At 36.8% G+C, this 21,388-nt stretch overlaps 1 protein-coding gene across 1 annotated transcript in view; it reads left to right on the top strand.

Annotated features, from left to right (window-relative positions):
- Positions 1–10,459: 10,459 nt before the first annotated feature.
- EXOC6B (exocyst complex component 6B) overlaps positions 10,460–21,388 on the top strand; it is a 517,527-nt gene continuing 506,598 nt past the window's right edge. The window contains exon 1 of the mRNA XM_039852508.1: positions 10,460–10,687. Within this exon, the coding sequence (XP_039708442.1) occupies positions 10,575–10,687 (113 nt within the window). The 5' untranslated portion in view covers positions 10,460–10,574. The remainder of the gene's footprint in view (positions 10,688–21,388) is intronic.

The following is a 21,388-nucleotide window of genomic DNA, read 5'->3' as shown; positions in this document are numbered from 1 at the left end:
AAAGGACCCTGAAATCATGATTACAGAAGTTGTCTGAGGCAGGGACATGTGGATGAGGTCTGAGTTCCTTACTAAGCCCATGGAAACATGGGTGACGTCAGTGTGCTTGTGCTCTCAGGAGTCTGGCAGAGCAGGAGGCTGACATCACCACCCAGGGGACCCAGTGAGCTCAGACTCCTTATAGTCCCCACAGATCCTGGAGCAGCAAACATGACCAAGAGAGCCCTGGGGGCTGAGTTGTATATCCACTATTCAATTATTGTTCTTTTCCTCCATTATTCTGCCAACACAGAATCCTACCTCAGCATTGTGGGGAGAGACAGAAGGAAGGAGCACTGAGGCTCTGCATCCATGAAACTTTAGGCCTCTCCATATTTTTTCTCCTAAGAGAGCCAGCTTCTGAGACAGGCCACTGTCCCCAAAGAGCTCATGGCGCAGCTAGAGAGAGAGACTGGAAAACTAATAAAAGCAATAAAAGAAAGTGTATGAGCTTTGAGGTTAGGCCTGACTACTAACCTCAGTCTGTCACTTAGTTATTAGCCACAAGTTATTTAACCCATGGGGTCCTAATTTTTTCATCAATGAAATGAAGTCAACGATTTTGTCTCACAGCAGGATGATAGTGAAGATTACATGCAAGTACTCATATTATATTCCTGGAACCCAGCAGGTATTTAATAAATGGTAGCTGTTATTATTGCCACTAGTCGGGGTCATGCAGTATGATAGGGACAATGTAGAGTCACATATTAATACAAGATAGAGATATTGACAAAGGATTCATTGATTGACTGCCTGTGTCAGGAAAGGAAGGCTTCTCTTCACACAGGAAGGTCACATGAGCTGGATCTTGAAGAGTAATTTCACCAAGTAAGCAAGGAGGAGGAAGGGGGAAGACTATTTCTTACAGAAGGAACAGAATAGCCTAAGTGAAGACTGAAGAAAGGGACAAGCAGTTAAGTTCAGTTTATTTCAGTTCAAGCTACATGAACTAAAAGCTTTCTATTCTAAGTCCTCTGCTAAAGTGCTGGGGACCCAGAGGTGAGTAATAGTATTAATATGAACACTTATTTTAAGTACTTTGTATGCGTTAATTCAATTTAACCCTATCAGGTAGCATTATTATCATCACGATATTATGGATGAGGAAACTGAGACATAGAGAGATGAATAATTTGGCAATCATAGAGCTAGAAACTAGTTGAGTCAGGATTTTAACGTCTGACTCTAGAGTGTCCTAATTACTCTGCGATAAGAGACTGAGCTATCCTGAGGGGAAGACAGTGGTAAAATCGTGTGGTAACTCTTGGGACAAACACACACAGGAGCCTGAGAGCCCAAGTGAAGGAATGAGATCATATAGCAAAGACTCCCCACAGGAGAGGGTGACTCTGGAGGTAAGTCTTAAAGAATGACTGTGTCATTCCAGGGGGAATGAACAACATTAGCAAGAATGAAGGCAAGTAGATTGCTTATAATAAGATCCAAATAAAAAAGCATAAAATACTTAAGAATAAATTTAATAGAAGTGCAAGACTTGTTACCGAAGACAACAAAATGTTGTTGAAAGAAATTTAGGAAGATCTAAATAAATAGAAAGATATCCCGTGTTCATGGGTTGATGTCGTTAATATTGTGAACGTGGCAGTACTCCCCAGACAACTTTCCAATCAAAAGCCTAGCTGGCTTTTTTTTTTTCCTGCAGAAGTTGACATGTTTATTGTAAAGTTCAATTGGAAATGTAGGGACCCAGAATATCTCAACGACCCTGAAAAGAACAAAGTTGGAGGACTCACTCTTTCGAATAACAAACATGCAGTTATCGAGACAGTGTTGTAGTGTCAGAAGGCTAGATACAGAGATCAATGGAATGTAACTAAAAGTTTTGAAATAAATCTTTACATTTATGGTCAATTGATTTTTTAAGATGAGTGCCAAAACATTCAATAGAGAAAGAATAATTTTTTTCTATAAATGACCTAGATAGAATAACTGGATATCCCACTGGCAAAAATATGAAGTTAGAGCTTTACCTCACACCATTTACAAAATTAACCAAACTGGATAGCGATCTAAATGTAAGAGCTAATACTTTAAAACTCTTAGATGAAAACATAGGACAAATATTCATTACCTTGGGTTAAGAAATGATTTCCTAGGTATGATATCAAAAGAATAAACGACAAAAGAAGAAATAGGTAAACTGGACATCAGTCAAATTAAAAAATTTTGTCCTTCAAAGAACACCATAATGCGAGAAGAAAGACAACCACAGAATGGGAGAAAATATTCACCAAGATGTATCTGATAAGGAACTTATATCTAGAACATATACAGAATTCTTCCAACTCAATAACAACAAAAATCCACATAAACCAGTGGAAAGGTGGACAAAGGATATGAATAGGTATTTCTCCAAAGAAGATATACAAATGCCCCATAAGCACATGAAAAGATGTTCAGCATTATTTGCCATTAGGTAAATGCAAATGAAAACCATGATGGGATGCTACTTCATATCCAGTAGGTTGGCTAAAATGCAAAAGACATGCAAAAACAAATGTTGAGAAACATGTGGAAAAGTAGGAACTCATATATTGTTGGTGGGAATGTAACATGGTACAATTTGAGAATATTCTGGCAGTTTCTAAAATGCTAGACATAAAGTTATCATATGATCCAACAATCCTATTCCGAGGTATATACCAAGGAGAACTGAAAATACATGTCCACACGAAAACGTGTCCATGAATGTTCACAGCTGCATTACTCATAGCAGCTTAAAAATGGAAAAAATCCAAATGTCTATCAACTGATAAATGAATAAACAAAAGTGGTATATCTATATAATGTAATATCATTTAGCCACCCAAAGGAACGGAGTGCTGATATATGCTACAATATAGATGAACCTTTGAACACATTATGCTAAGTGGAAAAAGCTAGTTACAAAAGGCCACATATTGTATGATTCCATTTATCTGAAATATCCTGAGTAGGCAAATCTGTAGAGACAGAAAGTAGACTAGTGTTAGCCTAGTGTTGGGGTGGTTTGGGTGAAATAAGGATTATTGCTAATGGGTATGGAGTTTCTCTTTGGGATGATAAAATATTCTAAAAATTAATTGTGATAATTGTTGCATGACTCTTTGAATATACCCAAACCAACTAAATCATAGACCCTATGAGTAATAAAATGTTTGTTTTTTATGCTGGTAAGTTTGGGATGATTTGTAACACAGCAGTAGTAACTGGAACAATAAGTTCTCATCTAATAATGTCTTTTATTTATTTTTTTAAAGAAAAGGAGTTGAGGTAATCGTGCGCATGTGCGTGTGTGTGTGCATGTGTGTGTATAGTGGAGTTCTAGGGATTGCACAGATGACTGAGGTGTCAAATAGCTGCCAAGGAAAATGTGAGTGAGAATTGGCTACAGACAGATAGATATAAGGCAGTCACAGGGTAGGGGATGGGCAGCACACAGACCTTTGCAGAGACTGGTACTTTGGTTTGGTGCAGTTGGCATGTTTGCGCTCTTTTCCTAGGTGTCCTTGGCACTTCAAGTGTAGTAGGAATGGAGAAGGGTGATTGATTCACAGGCAGAGTTTGTAAGATAATACAGTAGGAGGACAAGGGCCTGGCATTGAGAGTGATGATGGAAGAGAGACCTATCAGCCTTGCCTCAGGAAGGCTCATTTAAGGCAGAAGATGGCAGGAGTATTTTGAGAAAATGTTAAAGGAGCCTGGCTTAAAGAACAGATCAATTGGGGGAAAGAATTACAGAGCAGTAAGGGAGTAAGACAGTCTGAAGAATTTGTAATTTCCATAGCAGTCAAGAATGATTAGGATTGAAAGCAAGGAAGAAATTTTCCTGGCTCAGATGGCAAACTTCCCGAGGCTGCTATCTGCCCCAATCATGTTGGCAGAGGACAACCAGTCTGTGGAGCAGGTCAGGTGCAGTTATTCATCCCAGGTATTCTTGGCTTTGTGCAGGCCTGGGATGGATCTCTACAAATTTATGGCTATTGAACAAATTTCAGGTGGTGGTATAATCTGTCAGAGGGAAGATGGGAAGGAGTGAGAGCTGATTTTGTCAAGAAATATAGAAATTTGTTTAAAATATTGAGTTTGAAGTGGTAGCAGAATATCACACAGTAATGTCCAGAAGGCAGCCAGAAATCTGGATCTGAAGTTTAGAGGACAGTGTTAGCAGTCCACAGTAGAGATGATCTCTGACCCTCTGTGATTAAATGAGATTGCTTAGGGAGAGATTATGAAATGGCTGGAAAAGGAGGTTGAGAAGAGAACCAAGCGGATAGACAGTAAAAAACAAAAACAAAAACAAAAACGATGAAGAAAGTTAAGAAGATGTAAGCACAGGAGGAGTGAGCTAGGATTTTTACATGCCCCAGAAGACAAGGGAAGAGAAACTTATATGAAGGAAGGCAGAGTGTATTCGATAACTATTGTTACAATAAAGCCATGTAACTGACTAATCCAACGGGCAGTGGCATGAAACAAAAATTATTTCTCACTTATGAGTTTGTGGTCAGCTGGGGTGGCTCTGCTTCAGGCTGCGGTTTGTAGCTTGGCTGGGTAGCTCTGCTCCACGTGTCTTTCATTCTTACGGAACCAGTGAGCTTCGTTAGGCATGTTTTTCTCATGGTGATGCCAGAAAGGCAAGAGAATAAGCCCAGCCATGGAAGTACACATCATCTCCCTGCTATTCCATTAGCCAAATCAAGTCACATGGCTGAGCCCAATGTCAAGGGTCAGGGCAGTACACTCCACCTGTAGTGGGAGGAACTGCAGAGTCACATGGCAGAGTGAAGAATTGGGAAGAATATGGAATGAACTACACGCAGATAGTCAACTATGTCTGCTCCTTAATATTTTTGTGAAGACTTGAGATAAGGGAATGAAGGGAGGTCCACTCCCTTTCTCTTTGTATTTCTTGGCTTCATTCAGCACCTGGGGTCAAATTTGACAGCACACCGTTAAATATAGATCAGGTAGATGATGGCTGGAAAATGCCTTTGGATTTGATATAGAAAGTTTAGGATCACTTGCCAAAAATTGTTTCCCTGGAGTGGTCTGAGTTAAGACATTCAGGAACAAGTGGTTGGTAAAGAGAAAGAGTGTGTGTAAAATACATTTCCAAGTAATGAAGGGAATGGAGGAACTGGAGTAGCTCAGGGAAGCAAAGTTGAAGAGAGAGAGGTTTTTTTTAATTTTAATTTTTTCCAGCTTTATTGAGACACAATGGACATATAACATTTTGTGTTTAAGGTATTGAAAGTGATGATTTGATATACTTATATATTGCAAAAGGATTACCACCATAGCTTTAACTAACATCTCTATCATGTCACATAATTACCATTTCTTTTTACTGTGGTGAGAATATTTAAGATCTACTCTCTTAGAAACTTCAAGTATATAATACAGTATTATTACTTAAAGTCACCATGTTGTACATTGCCAGAACTTATCACTGGAAGTTTGTACCCTTTGACCAGTATCTCCCTATTTCTCCCATCCTCCAATCCCTGGGTAACCATCACACTACTGCTTTTATGAGTTTGGCTTTTTTTAGATTCTACATATAAGTAGTATCATACAGTATTTGTCTTTCTCTGTCCAACTTATTTCACTTAGCATAATACCCTCAAGTATAATGCATGTTGTCACAAATACCAGGATTTCCTTCTTTCTCCTTTTGAATAATACTCCTCTATCTATTGATCGTCTGTCTGTCTGTCTGTCTCTCTATTATCTATCTTTCTCTCACTTATCTGTTGCTGGACACTGAGATTGTTTCCATGTCTTAGCTATTGTGAATAGTGCTACAATGAATATGGAAGTGCCGATAATCCCTTTGATATCCTCTTTTCATTTCCTTTGGGTAAATATCTATAAGTGGGATTGCTGAATTATATGATAGTTCTGTTTTTAATTTTTTGATGGACCCCTACAGTTTTCCATAGTGTCTCCATCAATTTCCATTCTTACCAAAAATGCATGAAAATTCCTTTTTCTCCATATTCTTGCCAACTCTTTTATTTTTGACAAGACACATCATTTGTCTTTTTCATGACAACCATTCTAACAAGTATGAAGTTATATCTCATTGTGGTGTGATTTGCATTTCCATGATAGTTAGTGATATTTAACATCTTTTTTTGTGTGCCTGTTGCCCCTTTTGATGTCTTCTTTGGGAAAATGTCTATTCAGTTTGTCTACACATTTCTCTATTGGTTTTTTTCCCCGCTTCGGTATTGTGGTGTATGAGTTCTTTATATATTTTGGATATTAACTCCTTATAATTTATATAATTTGCAAATATATATTTTTTTTCATTCTGTAGGTCGCCTTTTCATCTTGTTGATTGTACCATTTGCTGGGCAGAGCTTTTTAGTTTCATATAGTCCTACTTGTTTATTTTTGCTTGTATTGCTTGTGCTTTTGTTGTTATATCCAAAAATAAACCACATTGTCAATACTAATGTTAAGAGCTTTTTCTCTATGTTTTCATTTACTAGTTTTACAGTTTTATGTATTACTTTTAAGTCTTTAATCTTTTTTGAGTTAATTTTTTTTGTTTAGTGTAAGATAGGGGTCCAATTTCATTCTTTTGCATGTGATTATCTAGTTTGAGGGGTCAGATTTTTAGTTGTAAAGATTCAAACATGTTTACTGACCAAGGTAAAGCATGAAAGGAAAGATCGAAGCTGTTAGAGGGAAGGGAGATAATTGTGGGAATTTTTCCCAGAGGAGAAGTTGACTTAAGAAACTGATAGGGATCCCCATTCCTCTTACACGGGAGATGAAGAAGAGTTGGATGAAAAGATGGTGAAGGGGAGGGAAGATGAGGTTTTGTTAATAGATGGTGGTCCATTTAATGGAGTGCAAAAGTATCTTCTAAGAGTGAGAAGAATGGGAACAGGGCTAGGATCTTAAGCAGAGAGATTATAAGTGGATGCTGTGAGAAGTCAAAGGAGATAGGTCAGCAGCCCTCAGGGCCCAAATGATATTGAGCAACACAAATGTGCAGTGGCGCTAGTTGCCATGGTCACAGTCTTCTCTCTCCATTACTATAGACAAAGAAGAAATAGTCAGTGTGGGTATGGTGATGATCAAGATGTAAAAGGAAGCTAAAGAATTAGAGAAGTTTTAGTCAAATTGGTGGCTCATGGGAGTACATGCAGTGGGTAGCTGCTAACATTTATTATGCCAAGCTCTGTGGTAGGCCTCTTATGTTATTTCTAATTCTAACAACTGTCTAAGATATATATTATAAAATCTATTTAATGTATAAGAAAACTGCAGCTTAAGGAAACCACTTCACACCCAAATTCACTGGTTGATTAATGGAGAAGCTAGGAATCACAGTCAGATCTCTCTGAATTGGAAACTTGGATTAAAAAAAATCCAGGGTAGAAGGGAAAAAATGCCAATAGATTACATAGAAGTTAGAGATGATGATCAGGACTAGAGTAATGCGTAGGTCCCATAGAAATTAGGCAGAGGATGAGGTGGGTGGAAAAGAGACACAGAGAGGAATTTCAGAGTTTGTAGACTTATGGAGCAGTATTTATAGAATGTTAGGGAAAAAGCAAGGCCGTGAGTGTGTTGCCTGTGTGGCATGAGGAGCATGGCTGGGATAGTTGGGATCTAGGAGGTCAGGGTGTTGGGTGGGTTATCTATGTTGATGTTGAAGTGCCTCACAATGATGGTGAGAATGAGATGGAAAGGAAAACTGAGCCAAGTGGTGAAAGTTCTGAGGAATATGAGCACAGTAGATGCCCATAGCACAAACTAATGCTCTAGATTTCAAAGAGGAGTTGAGGAATTAGGGTGTCTGAACAATAGTTTAGAAGTGGCAGTGCGGAGTAGTGAGAATGTTGATGTTGTAAATCTATGGATGCAGGAGAAGAGAAAAACGGTTCATTTAAAGTGACTAAGTGGAAAGAGGTGGTTCCGTGAAGAGGTCTTCAAAGTGATTTGAAAGGTGTCCGAGAAACGATATAATACATTATACTAATGCAAAAACAGATGCTGAGAGGCAGAATGATTTGCTTACGCTTACACAATAAACTGTGGCAATGGAAGATGTGGGTGGGACTGACTGTATGACCTGATGATCAGGAAATGGGCCTCGAGATCAGATAGACCTTGGTTTGAATACTAGCTTCATTATTTACTAGCTATGAGACTTGAGGTATTATCAGTTCTCTCAACGTTCTCATCTGTAAAATGGGATACATAATATCTACTGCAAAGGATTGTTGTAAGGATTTAATGATATATGCGAGGTGCTTTGTGTGTTGTGCCAGGAAGTGCTCAGTACATTTTAACCACTAATACTGGAATTAAATCAAAGGCCCCTGGCTTTTAATGTAGTGATTTTTGGTCATTCTATACTCACCTAACATTCTTTCTATTTAGAGGGCAGGCCATCTTCACTGGAGCTTTTATCCTACACCAGTAACTCCAGATGCATACGCCCTTTTTGGTAACATGTGAGATCTTGGGCCTCTGTGGGGGCTCAAGAAAACTGCTGACAGTAGGAGAAGCTAGCTTAACCATTGCTATACATATCTGGTCTACACACCAGTCTGCTTCCTGAGATGGACAAAAAGTTTTTTTGCTGAGCGAGATGCTAAAATGAGTGCCTGAAGGGACCCTCTGTCACATATTTCAAGAGATCTTTAGAAATATGAATGACTCCATACTCTTTGTACCCCTTCTACATCCATCTGGAATTGTTTAAACATGAGTAATGAAGTAAAATGAGGACAACCAGAGATTATGTAGACAAAGACAGGTTTAGCAACTTGCTCAGTTCCTGGCAAACCAGGACTTGTAACCTATTTTCCTCACTATTTATTTTAAAAATCTGTTCATAGTTAATAACAAGTATTTTTATTGAAAAAGTAATAAATGCACAAGGGAAAGAATTCCAAAAGTATACATATAATTAAAAATTACTTTCATTCTACTTTAGGCCCCTTCCTTCTAATCCGTCTCCTGGCTGCCACTACTATTAACAGTTTCTTGGGTATCCTTTCAGAAATATAGTATGTATGTAATATTTCATATACATGTAAGCATATAAATAAATATTCTTTTATTTTTATACCCCCAAATTATTTTAATAAAACAAATGAAAACATATTGTATATGCTGTTTTATGCCTTGTTTATTTTTCATTCAACACTACAATTTGAAGAAAGTTTCCTATCTGAATATAGAATCTTTTTTCTTTCTCTTCAATGATTGCATAATAATCCATGGTATGCTGTAGCACAAATTATTTAGCCTCAACTTCCAGTTTGGTTCATTTTACATGCCTTTTATTTTTGTTGTTGTTGACGGCAACATCATTTCCCCAGTCACTCTGCTCTAAACCTTAGAGTAATACCCAAGGTCTTCTTTCCCCATATCTAGTAAATCATGACAACTCTGCTTTTAAATGTGTTTCCTATTCTTCCACTCTTTTTCATTCTCATTGCCATTTCCCTGGTTTAGGCTTTAAAATTTTCAATGGCATTTCCCTGTCTGCAAATATTCTATTTCTGCCCATCTTGCACACTTGCTCTTGATTGTTTCCCTATGAAAAAGTTCTGATTGTGTCACTCCTCTACTTAAAAAACTTCAGCGAATTCCCATTTATTGTGTTATGTAAAATTCAAATGGTGGTCAATAAATATAATTTTAAAATTCTAATCGGGGAGTTTATGAAATACAATTGTCTGGATCAAAATGTCCAGATGTAGGACCTTTAGTCTGTATTAAAAAAAAAAAAAGTTTCTAGGTGCTTCTAATACAGTTGGTAGTTGGACCAGTGGAGCCATTAGAATAAAGTACAAATTTCTCAGTTCGGTTTTTGTCTCCAAGGTACTTTTCTATCCCCATCTCTTACGACTACTTTTCAGCATATCAGTGCAAATGTAGTTTTTGCTGGCTTTCTGAGAATTCCTCACACCTTCCAGTCACACCTTTAAATCTCTAAGCCCAGTCTATGAGGCCTGTGCACCCAGAAGTGATCCCTGGGCTTGATTCTCTGATCTGGCTTACAGAAACATTCTGCCTTATCTCTTAGTTCGTGTTTCTCCAGCTTTCTGCTCCTTCCTCCCTCAGCTTGTAACATACCTGTCGGCAGAAACCTAGTTAGCCCTTTCTTATTATTTGCACCTGTAGAGCTTTTTGAGCTTTGTGGCAAGGCTCTTAAGAACTTGTGGGATTAGTGCCACTGCCTGACTTGATCACTGCTGCATATGCAGGCTTAGAGTTCGGATTTCACTAAATCCATAAATAAATCCATATGTATTTATGGATTTAATGAATAAATGAGCGGAGCCCTGTCTGACATCGTCCAAAGAACTACAAATCCCAGAGGGCATTGCGTGAAACGCCGGCGGACGTGTTGACGCAAGGGGGCGTGCTGAGACTGAGGGCGGGGTCGTTCTGCGGGTAGCCAGAGACTGGGGAGGCTCTGGAGCCTGGGGTGAGAGTGAGAGTGAAAGGTGAGTGGAGCTGAAGGAGGGGACAGTGCCGGGCTCCCCGAGTCTATGGAGCGGAGTAAGATGGCGGAGGCGGAGAGCCTGGAGACAGCGGCGGAGCACGAGCGCATCCTGCGAGAGATCGAGAGCACCGACACGGCCTGCATCGGGCCCACGCTCAGGTACCCCGCGTGCCGGGGCCGCCGACGGGCGGGCACGGGCGGGCACGGGCGGGACAGCGCGGCAGGCTACTTCGGGGCCGTGTGTCTGGCCAGCCACAGGGCCAGCTCCGGCCCCACCCTTCGGAGAGCCAGGCGCGCGACCTCCACTCTCTGCGAGGCGGGTCTCCATCCGCACCCTGACATAGGGTCCCTTCCCGGAGATCGCAGGCTCCCACAGTCCACTTACTGTGAAGGCTCTTCCTGCTGCCTTCCTCCGGGCTGGGGCAGCCTTCGTTCTTCCTCCGAGGCTAGCCGGGCGCTGGGCAACTAGAGCGCGCTGAACTGATGGTGGTTCTTAGCAGATCTTTCCCTGAGGACATCACCCTTCTTCCTCCGCGTCAAACCCTGTCCTGCTCTAGACATAAGTCCTGCTCTTCAGACAAAACAGAATTTTACCCCATGGCCTGTTGCTCGGAAATTAAACTCTTGCCTCCTTAAAATCACAACCGCTTCTCAGAAACGAGTTCCTGAAAATCCTAGGCCTGGAAGGAAGGAAGTTTCCCTCAACCCTCGCCCCTTGGAGCGTGTGCTCCCTTAACCGAGTCAAGAGGACGACCTCTTTCGAAGTTGCAGCTTTATGGTAGTATGATCGCCAAGAAAAAATGATCCCCGCTCCCGCCCTCGTTACCATTACTTTGCCCACACACCTACATTTTATTTGGAGATGTCAGAACAAACCCCCAGCTACCTCAATTTATTTGACAAAACTTAGGTACCACTCACTGTGTATATCGCAAGATACTATTAAGCAATTTACAAATGTAACTTACAAATCGCAAGACAATCCTATTAGGTAGGTATTGTTACTACCTTCTCTTTACAGATGAGGCAGAGAGGTTAAGTGATTTGCCCAAGGTCACTGAGAAAATAGAATGGGGAAGTTGAGATTCTTACTCAGGCAGTGTCATCCAGAGTCTGCATTCTTAACCTCTGTTGTTTTGCTTCAGTTGGGGGATTATCATCTACCTGTACTTTCTGTTAATTGTTTACCAAGCCCAATTTCAAACTACCTTTCCCATTCCCCTCAGTTTACCAGTGCCCTAGAACTAACTCATCTACACTCTTCCGGTGGTACCTTCTGATCTCCAGGTAGCCAGAAGATAATTGTCTTACTGGTCTTGTACAGTCTTGGATCACTGCTCTTCCCTCCAAAAAAGAGTTTTTACTCATTGCTTGTTTTTTCATGGGGCGAGTTGCTTCATGAAAGTGTTTGAAGGGGGTGACAGAGTGGAGACTTTACTCTTCACCTCCACTGGCACAGCTTTTTTTTCTAAGGCACACTCTTCGCACAGTTCTCCAAGTGCCATCCCTGAACATAACCATCTTAGTGGTTTGCCTTTGGTTCCTTAATGCATTATGATCATGACCATTAGGCTCCTCTGTTTATCCATTTTCTTGAGTTCTTGAAGGTGAATGATCAATCCTCATTTCATTATCTTTTATTTAAACTAAGTCTACTTACTAGTATTATAAGTTCATTATTAATGGTTACTAATAGTTGGTTTTCCTAAAACAAAATGTTCTTAAAGTTACTGAGGTTGCTGTTTCAGTATTCTAAGAAATTTGGCTGCTGAGCTGTATGCAGTTGGCAGCCAAACAATGCTCCCACTAGAGCAGTTGGGATTACCAGAGTTTTTAGGAAGGATTCTTTCTCAGAACACCATCAATGTTGTTAAGTGTTGGTTGTGGTTTTCAATTGCTGTAGTTCTTAGTTATAAGATAAATTTAGTGTTATCAACTTAGTTTGTTGTGATTTATTATGTTAACCCTCCACGGAACAGTAATGCATATTTGTATCAGCTGAATTTTGGCCTATAATTTTCTAGTATCTTGGCTTAAGAATATATGCATTAAGATTCAAATATAAGTTAGCTGTTCTTCCTGAAATTTGCTTCATTGTTATCACTGAGTTCTTTTCCCACTGGAAAGTAGGGTTTTGTGGTGATAGATGGATTAAGGGATCGTTTGCCGTAAGTGAACGTGGTTAAAAAAAGAAAAGGTTTGAGAACCTCTGTACTATCCTGTCAGTTTTAGTTGCTTTTCCTGACTCCCTTACTCATTATTAGGGTTTTTTCATTTTTGGCCTCATCCTGTCTTTGGCAGATTAGACCCAAGATTCAGTCACTTGAACATACTGTAATACATGTAGTACCCACTGTCTTTATCTTTATCTTGTCCCTGCCCATATTCATAGGGGATGATCTCACCTTTTTTCTTATCCCATGCGGAGATAACAGCTTGTACAGATTTGATGTTTTTAGATCCCATGCTTTACCCTGGATGCACCCCTATTCTCATTATATCCTGTTTTTCCACCACAATACGATAATTATTCAGGTTTGATTAAGGCAGTAGGCTCTCTTCTCTAAGTTTATCCTCAACTGTAAATCCCAGATGACTCCTGTCTCTTCATCGTCTATCCTATTTCTTCCATGTTTTGAGGTAGCATTTTAAGGCACCAGATTCTTAGCTGTTCAAGAGTTAGGTTTTGTAACTGAAAAGGAATGGAAGAACGGAGAACGGACAATAACAGTAAACTGATAGCAGATATAAGATTAATATACTCACCCCTAAAATTCCTGCTCTTCACAAAATTCCCCTTAGCTACTTTACCTAACCAGACTCTTTCCATTGCCAGCTATCATGAATCATTACTTGCTTTCTTTTCCTGGTACATAAATTATTCTTCCAGTCTTATTCCGTTTTGTTTGAGGAGCCACAGTGGCTTGACTTTTTCATTATATATCTATCCTTATTTTAATCTTGAACAGTACATGCAATGTTTGTAGATTCCCACATATCGTAAGGAGTGCCTCTCTTTTTTCATTGTAATTCTGAAAGGCCTGAGCATATCATGCATATAGAGCTTGTTGCCTAGCAAATTCTTTTGGGAAAGCAGCCATCTCTTTCTTCTCTGTCTTCATCTTACAAATTATTTTGTTAGCTGGACGTCCTGATTTTACAGATGAGGAAAGAGATATTATGGCTTGTCTTGCTTTTTTTTCTTCCCCACCTACCCTGGCCTGTCTTGTTTTTAAAATAATATTCATTCCAGCTTTGTAGTACTAATGCTAAAATATCGATTGCAAATCACTCATGCACAGTGTTCCATATTTTCATTTTTTCAAATCTCATCTCTATATCTCTAGTTTTCTTTCATATCACTTATTCAGTAGATCATTTCCTCAAGTTGCTCTCTGGGTACTAGCAATTGACATTCATTCTTAATTTCCGTTTCAGATTTTGTTTTTAAACTTTTTAAATTATTGAGGTAACATTGATTAATAACATTATATAAATTTCAGGTGTACAACATTATAATTTGTTATCTGTATACTCTTGTGTGCTCACCACCCAAAACTAGTTTCCTTCCATTATCACATGTGAAATACATTATCTTAAAAAAAAATAGTTTTATTGAGATATAATTCATATACCATATAGTTCACTGATTTAAAATGTACTATTCAGTGGTTTTTAGTATAGTCAGGGTTGTGAGGCAGTCACTACGGTCTAATTTTAGAACATTCTGAAAAGACACCCCATACCTATTAGTAATCACTCTTCATTTTGTCCCCCCTTTTCCCCAGGCAATCATTACTTTCTGTATGGGTTTGTGTATTCTGCACATTTCATGGAAATAAAATTATACGATATATTTCTTTGTGACTAAGCATAATGTTTTCAAGGTTCATTCATGAGAAGTTTATATCCGTACTTAATTTTTTTTTATTGCTGAATAGTATTTGTATGGATATGTCACATTTTATTCATCAGTTGATGGACATTTGGGTTGTTTCCATTTTGGGGCTCTTATGAACAATGCTTCTATGAACATTTGTGTACTAGTTTTTTTGTGGACACATGTTTTCATTTCTCTTGCATGTATACCTAGGAGTTGAATTCTAGGTCATATGGTAACTATGTTTAACATTTTGAGAAACTGCCAAACTATTTTTCAAAATGTCTGTACCATTTTACATTCCATTGAGCAATGTATGAGGTTCTAGTTTCTCCATGTCCTTGTCTGCATTTGTTACTATCTTTTTTATTTTAGCCATTCTAAGTATGAAGTTGCATTTCACTGTAGCTTTGATATGCATTTTCCTAATGGCTAATCTTTTCATGTGCTTATTGGTTATTTACCTTTGAAGTAATGTCTGTTCAGATCCTTTGTTCAGTTTTTGTTTGGATTTTTTGTCTTTTTATTTTTGAGTTGTAAGCGTTCTTATATGTCCTGGATATAAGTCTCATCAGCTATATGATTTGTAAATACTTTCTTCCATTGTGTGAGTTGTCTTTTTTCTTTCGTGATGGTATCATTTGCTGCACAAAAGGTTTTTTTAATTTTGTTGTGATTCAGTTTATCTATTTTTAGTTTTTTTTTCTTGTGCTTTTGGTGTATCTACGAAGCCTTTGCTTAATGATAACGAAGGTTTGCTTCTTTTTTCTAAGAGTTTTATAGTTTTAACTCTTACATTAAGGTCTGTGATCCATTTTGAGTTACTTTATCTAGTGTAAGGAAAGGTATTCATTTTCATTCTTTTTCATGATAGTATCTGGTTGTTGTAGCATCATTTGTTGAGTGCCATCTTTTCTTACCCAGATATATTCCTAGGTGATTTATCTTTTTACCGTGAAATTTATATTCCTTCTTTGTGGTAGAAACGTAATATTTAAGACCCTATCATTATGTTTATTTGACTTTGCTGTTCAGCCTGACTCCCTTTGTTGAATGTTCTCACCCAGAAAGAAGTTTGCTCTAATGTTGCAGCTAATGATTTTCTCTTTTTAGCTCAATTGCTGCCTTCCTTTTCTGAGGTCTTGTGTTATAAGAATGATGTGATTGCTATATTTGATCCTGGTAAAGCACTTTACTTTTGGGACTGATTCTTGTCTTACCTTGTGGAATTGCTTTGTGTCATACTACCCAGTCTCGAGATTAATATAAAGTATATTAGTGATAGAATCTTATCTCTTTAATTATTTTCACTGTTAAAACATTGTCAACATAAAATTTTGTAAACTATTTTAAAAATTACTTATAATTCTATAACACAACTACTGTTATTTTGATGCATTGCCTTCTAGACTTCGCCTTATATATTTTGTTGTTATAAAGCTATGTTCTTGGTGTCTAATCATTGGACTGTATACCTGAAACTAATATAAAATAAATAAAATTAAATAAAAAAAAGCTATACTGTCAGTGTAGGAACAATTTCTATCTTGCTTTTTTAGGTTTGTTTGTAAAGGTGGCTCTTACAGAAACAGATTGGGGGGAATTTTCAAAAGGTATTTTGCTCAGTGCCATTTGATAATTAAATATGGGGACCTGGCTTCCTCACTTACTACTCTGTGCCTTTGGCTACAAGACTTTGTTTTCCATACTCTGCCTTTCCCCATTACCTGAATTGTACGGAAATCAGTTAATTATAATCCTTAGTTCATGATAAGTTCTCATTATTGGTCCATGCATGGACCTTTTTAATTGATTAATTATTTTTATAAGCAACTTGCCACCTGAATGGGCAGTTTTCTCATTTATAAAATGGGGATACCACCTACATTGTAGAAACAAAAAATTTTGAAAAAGGAGATAAAGCATTCTTTTAGGTAGTAGTTTACTCAGGTAATGAGAGTCCAATTTTGCTTTTTATCCTTGAGTTTGATATGTGGAATTAAGATATTTCTGTTTTTGGAGTTAATGTTTAATGATTTTTGGCCTTTTTTTTTGTTGTTGTTGTTGTTCTTTACTCATGTATCTGAGGGATATAATATTCATCAATAATCAGAGTTTGGGAGTGGTTATTTTGGGATAGAGTAGAGAACAGAGGAGGAGATAAGAAACAAATTTATAAAGCCCCTCAAGTGATTCTAATATCTATCCTCCCTCTCTGACAGTCATTGAGGGGAAATAAATTATCTTTCATTGTTGATTGCTTATTTTTTAGTAGTAGCTCCCTTTAAAAAATAACATTTCAATATTTTAATTATAAATGTAATATAATGACTTTTACAAAGATTGAAGAAATAGACAACAAAAAAGTTAATCCTACCACCCCGTCACAGCTCTTAGATTTGTATATTTCTTTTTAACTTTTTCCACGTGTATTTTATTACAGGAAGTATTAGAAGAGTATTATCATGTTGTGCCTTGCTTTTTTAGTTGACATGTTATATACAGTTTCATACTTAGTTACATATTGTGTAGCTATATCATAATTAATTCATGAATTAATTCATTCAGCAAATACTTATTGAGTAACTTCTATGTGCTAGATACTGTTCCAGGCTATGGAATATAGCAGGGAACAAAATAGGCAAATCTTGCCTTTAAGTACCTTGTATTCCAGTGGCCTAATTATAGAATAAACAAATAGAAAAAGAGATGCTGTTTAGTGATTAGTGTTACATATGATGGGGTATTGTTTTTGTTTAGGTGGTTAGAAAAAGTTGTTCTGACAAAAGTTTGAAGAGAGTGAAGGAGCAGAGCAAGCCATATCGTTTTCTGGGTCGAATTCTCTTCCAGACAGAGTGCACAGTACTTGTCAAGGCCTTCAGGAGAAGCATAATGGTGGGAGGCGATGGGAGGAGAGTAGTCAGGGTCCAGACCATGTAGATTAAGAGACTTTGATTTTATTACAAATGTTATGGGAAGGAGAGTTTTGAGAAGGAAAGTGACACGCTCTAAGTTATGTTAAATAAGAACTTTCTGGCTGCCGTGTGGAGACAATTAAGAGAAGAAACAGGGAAATTAGCCAAGGGACATTTGTAGTAATAAGAGGCAAGAAAATAGTTGTGGTAATAAGGTGTTGGGGAGAAGTTGATGAAAAGTAGTTGGACTTAGAATATATTTTGAAAGTAGAGCCAAACCGATAGATTATTTATGGGAGTTAAAGAAAGAGGCAATCAACCCCAATATTCATGGCAGCACAATTTACTATAGCCAGTATGGAAGCATCCTAAATGCCTATCAACAGACAATTGGATAAAGAAGTTATGGTTCATATATACAATGTAATATTATTCAGCCATAAAAATAATGTAATCCTACCATTTGCAACAACATGGATGGACCTGGGGGTTATTATGCTCAGTGAAATAAGTCAGATAGCGAAAGATAAATGCCATACGATTTCACTTATATGTGGAATCTAAGGAACAAAAAGAGCAAACTAATCAAAAATGACAAATATAGAGAACAATTAGTGACAGACAGAGGGGATGGGGGTTGGGGGGGGCTGAGAAAATGGAGTGAAGGGTTAAAGAAGTACATATTAGTAGTTGATAGATGGTCACAGGGATGGGGAGCACGGCATAGGGAATGCAGTTAGCATTAATATATTGGCTAGGTGGAAAACCAGAGGAAAGAAGGAACAGTTAGGGGGATCATTTTATAAACTACATAAATGTCTAACCAATGTACTGTATACTTGAAACTAATAAAAGAAAAAAAAGAGGCAATCAAGGATTATTCTAAGGCTCTTGGCCTAAGTAACTAGGTGAATGGTGATGCCATTTATTGGTATAGAAAACAAAGGGGGAGGAACTTTGTTTTTCTTGATAGCACTTACTACTACCTGACATATGTAATTTTTTTGATTGTCTCTTCTACTAGAGTATATATTATAGGAGGAGAGGGATTTTTTTTCTTTGGTTTGCTGCTGTATTCTGAGAACTTAAGAGTGCTTGACATACAATTGGTGCTCAGAAAATATTTGTTGAATAAATGGAATAAAGTAATTGTATTATGAACTGTTAATTAGGGGTTAATTAACTGCTTTGCAGGTTAACTATCTTAAAAATATGACAAAGCTTTTGAGAAAAAAAACTGCCAAAAATCTTGAAAACTTCAACATATCAGAAATGTTTACTTTTTGTAAATATGTGTATCTTTATAGTACCTCTTCCTCTTCATCAACCTAAAGTATAATCTGTGGCTCCGTATCATTCTTTAGTATTTTGTGCAGTGTTGTCAAAAGTTTGCAAATTTAAGTATGGTAACTCTAGTGATTAAAATATTGTATTCTAATTGCACGTTTTATAAAGTTTAGTGTTTAACAAACAGTTAAAATTGTACATTTGGAAAAAAGAGGCGAGTTAAATGTTTCATTACTATATGGAATAGGAGAATGATTTTTTGCATTTGATAGAGGTTTTTTAATAACATCATTGAGTTGTCAAGCAAATTGGAAAATTCGACAAACTGAAAGAGCCCTCATGTAGCTGATGAGACAGTGGTGATTAGGTTCAGTCAGCTATGGGCTCTGTGTCTGGTTTTATTTGAGCTAAATAAACAAAAGTTTTCTTTGAAGCTCTTCCATTGGAAGGTTATTCTGATGTGTTATCTGATTAATTAGATTCAAACCACAGACAAATTAGTAGTCACAGAGAAATTAAATGGAAGTTTAGCATTTGATAGTTATCCCATTTGAATTTCAAGAGTTTATTTGTTATCATCATATCTAATATATAATGCTTGCAAAACTGATCTGAAAATCTTAAGTACTGTAACTTTGAAAATAAAAATGAATAGGTAAATTATTTTTGTCTGGGTTTGAAATATTTTATTATAAAAATGAAAGAAAAGGAATGATCCATAGAACTAATAAATATTTTTTCATCCATTTCCTCTATTTTCCCCATTTTATTGTTGTTCTTTCATTGTGGTTTTTATGCAAATATAAGCTTAGAAACTTTTATTTTCTTTTCTTTTTTACAAAATAAGTAGTGTACTATATTTATAGTTCTGCAGCTTAGTTTTTTACTCATCAATACATTTTGGAGATTTGCTCATATCAATCTGCAGAGATTTTCTTTAATCTTTTTTGCAGCTACTGAGTATTTCATAATGTGAATATGCCATGGTTTATTCAACCAATCCCTGTTTCTGCATAGTTGGGTTATTTCCAGTCTTTTGCTGGACAAAATAATTCAGCGATGAATAATCCTGAATATTTGTTATTTCTTTCTGTACATTTCATACTGTATCTGTAGGATAGATTGCCAGAAGTGAGATTGCTGAGTAAATGATGAATGTATCTGTAGTTTGGTAGATATTACTCTCTGTAGAGGTTATGCCATTTTGCTCTCCCTTGGATAGTCTATGAAATTGCTCATTTTTCCATAGGTTTTTCAACAGGGTATGTATTGGACTTTTGAGTTTTTGCCAATGTGATAAATGAGATTTCAATGTAGTTTTCATTTGTACTTTTCTTATTATGAGTAAAGCCGAACATCTCTCTTTATGTGTAAAGGCTTTTTATATATCTTTGTGTGTGTGTGTGTGTGTGTGTGTGTATGCACGTGTGCACGTGCGCACGCACATGCTATCCATATTCTTTGCTGATTTTTCTATGAAGTTGGTATTTTTCTTTTTAATTTGGGAGCAGTAGTACACAATCTTTGATAGTTACGCTTTGCTTAAACACGTCAAGAGTATACAAACTGAAATGAGTTGTGATTACTAAAACAAAGAAACCATTGTTTTCAAGGAATGAAAGCTTCAAACCTACTTTTTCATTATTTCAGTCATAAAGGGACATGAATAAACAGACATTTTAAAAGAATTTAAAAAACTCTTATACCAAGGAGCTGCGATAATTTGAAATCAGGTTTTTTGGGGGGAATGCAGTGATATTATGAGATATTTCTGTTTCATATACAAATAAAATTCTTAGCAAATCAGAGGATGTCAACATTTAAATAGATTTTTACTTTAAAATGTTATGGCATGTATTCTTATGTTTACATCATTTGCAGCTTCAGCCCATCATGCATTAGTTGCAGAAGTTACTGATAAGGACAATTATTTAGTGTGGGTTTGGAAGCAGTTTAGAATTTCCTATAATATTTATGATGTAATTTTCATTTGGAATATGATATATATGAATTTTAGGTCATTGAAGAAAATAAAAATATTTTGATCCTTTACATCATTGAAGTTGATAGTTTGTAGTATTTGCTTATGATGTAATAATTGATTTAATCATATACCAGAATCAAGCTTCTAGCTGAAAGCAACTTGAAGAAAAAAATTAGTGAGTGGTCAATCAATGAAATGTGTGAATCTAGGTTGAGAAGCTGAGCAATGATGACATTTCAAATTTGCTTGGGAGGGAAAAGCAAAGAGTTAAGGGGAGGAGTTAGTAAAAATTGAGTTAGTGCAGACCTGAGCTTAAACATGAGACCAAAGGTGACTAGTAGGTCATTTCTTAGAGATCTTTGCTTTTGCTATGGGAAAGAAAAGTAAAGCTATTTTTGCAATGTAGTAGTACCTCTGGAGTATTTAGAAAGCAAGGAAAACATTTGCTCAAAGGCAAACTGATGTTGCATAGGCTTTGTTCCAATATTTGAGTTAAGGAGAGTTCAGCTAAGAAATAGACAACAATAATGGAATATTTTAATATTTTGACTATTTTAAAAACAATTTGTTATGTGTATCTGTAAATTATATGTATTTATATTTTACATTTCTAGATGTCTGCAGAATGGTAAATTTTTTTTTTTTTTTAGTTGTGTGTAAGTTAACATACATATTTTACACTATATTTTGACTTTTTCTTGAGGGGAGATTAATTTTTTCTTAACTCTGTTTTTGGGTTATTCTCAATCTTCTTTCCCTCTCATGGAAAGGAATTAAATCAATTGACAATTAAC

Source organism: Pteropus medius, unplaced genomic scaffold (genome assembly GCF_902729225.1).
Source record: "Pteropus medius unplaced genomic scaffold, Ma_sr-lr_union100, whole genome shotgun sequence".
Classification (NCBI taxonomy): Eukaryota; Metazoa; Chordata; class Mammalia; order Chiroptera; family Pteropodidae; genus Pteropus; species Pteropus medius.
Note: the sequence above shows the minus strand (reverse complement) of the source record. Positions and strands in the feature narration are given on the sequence as shown.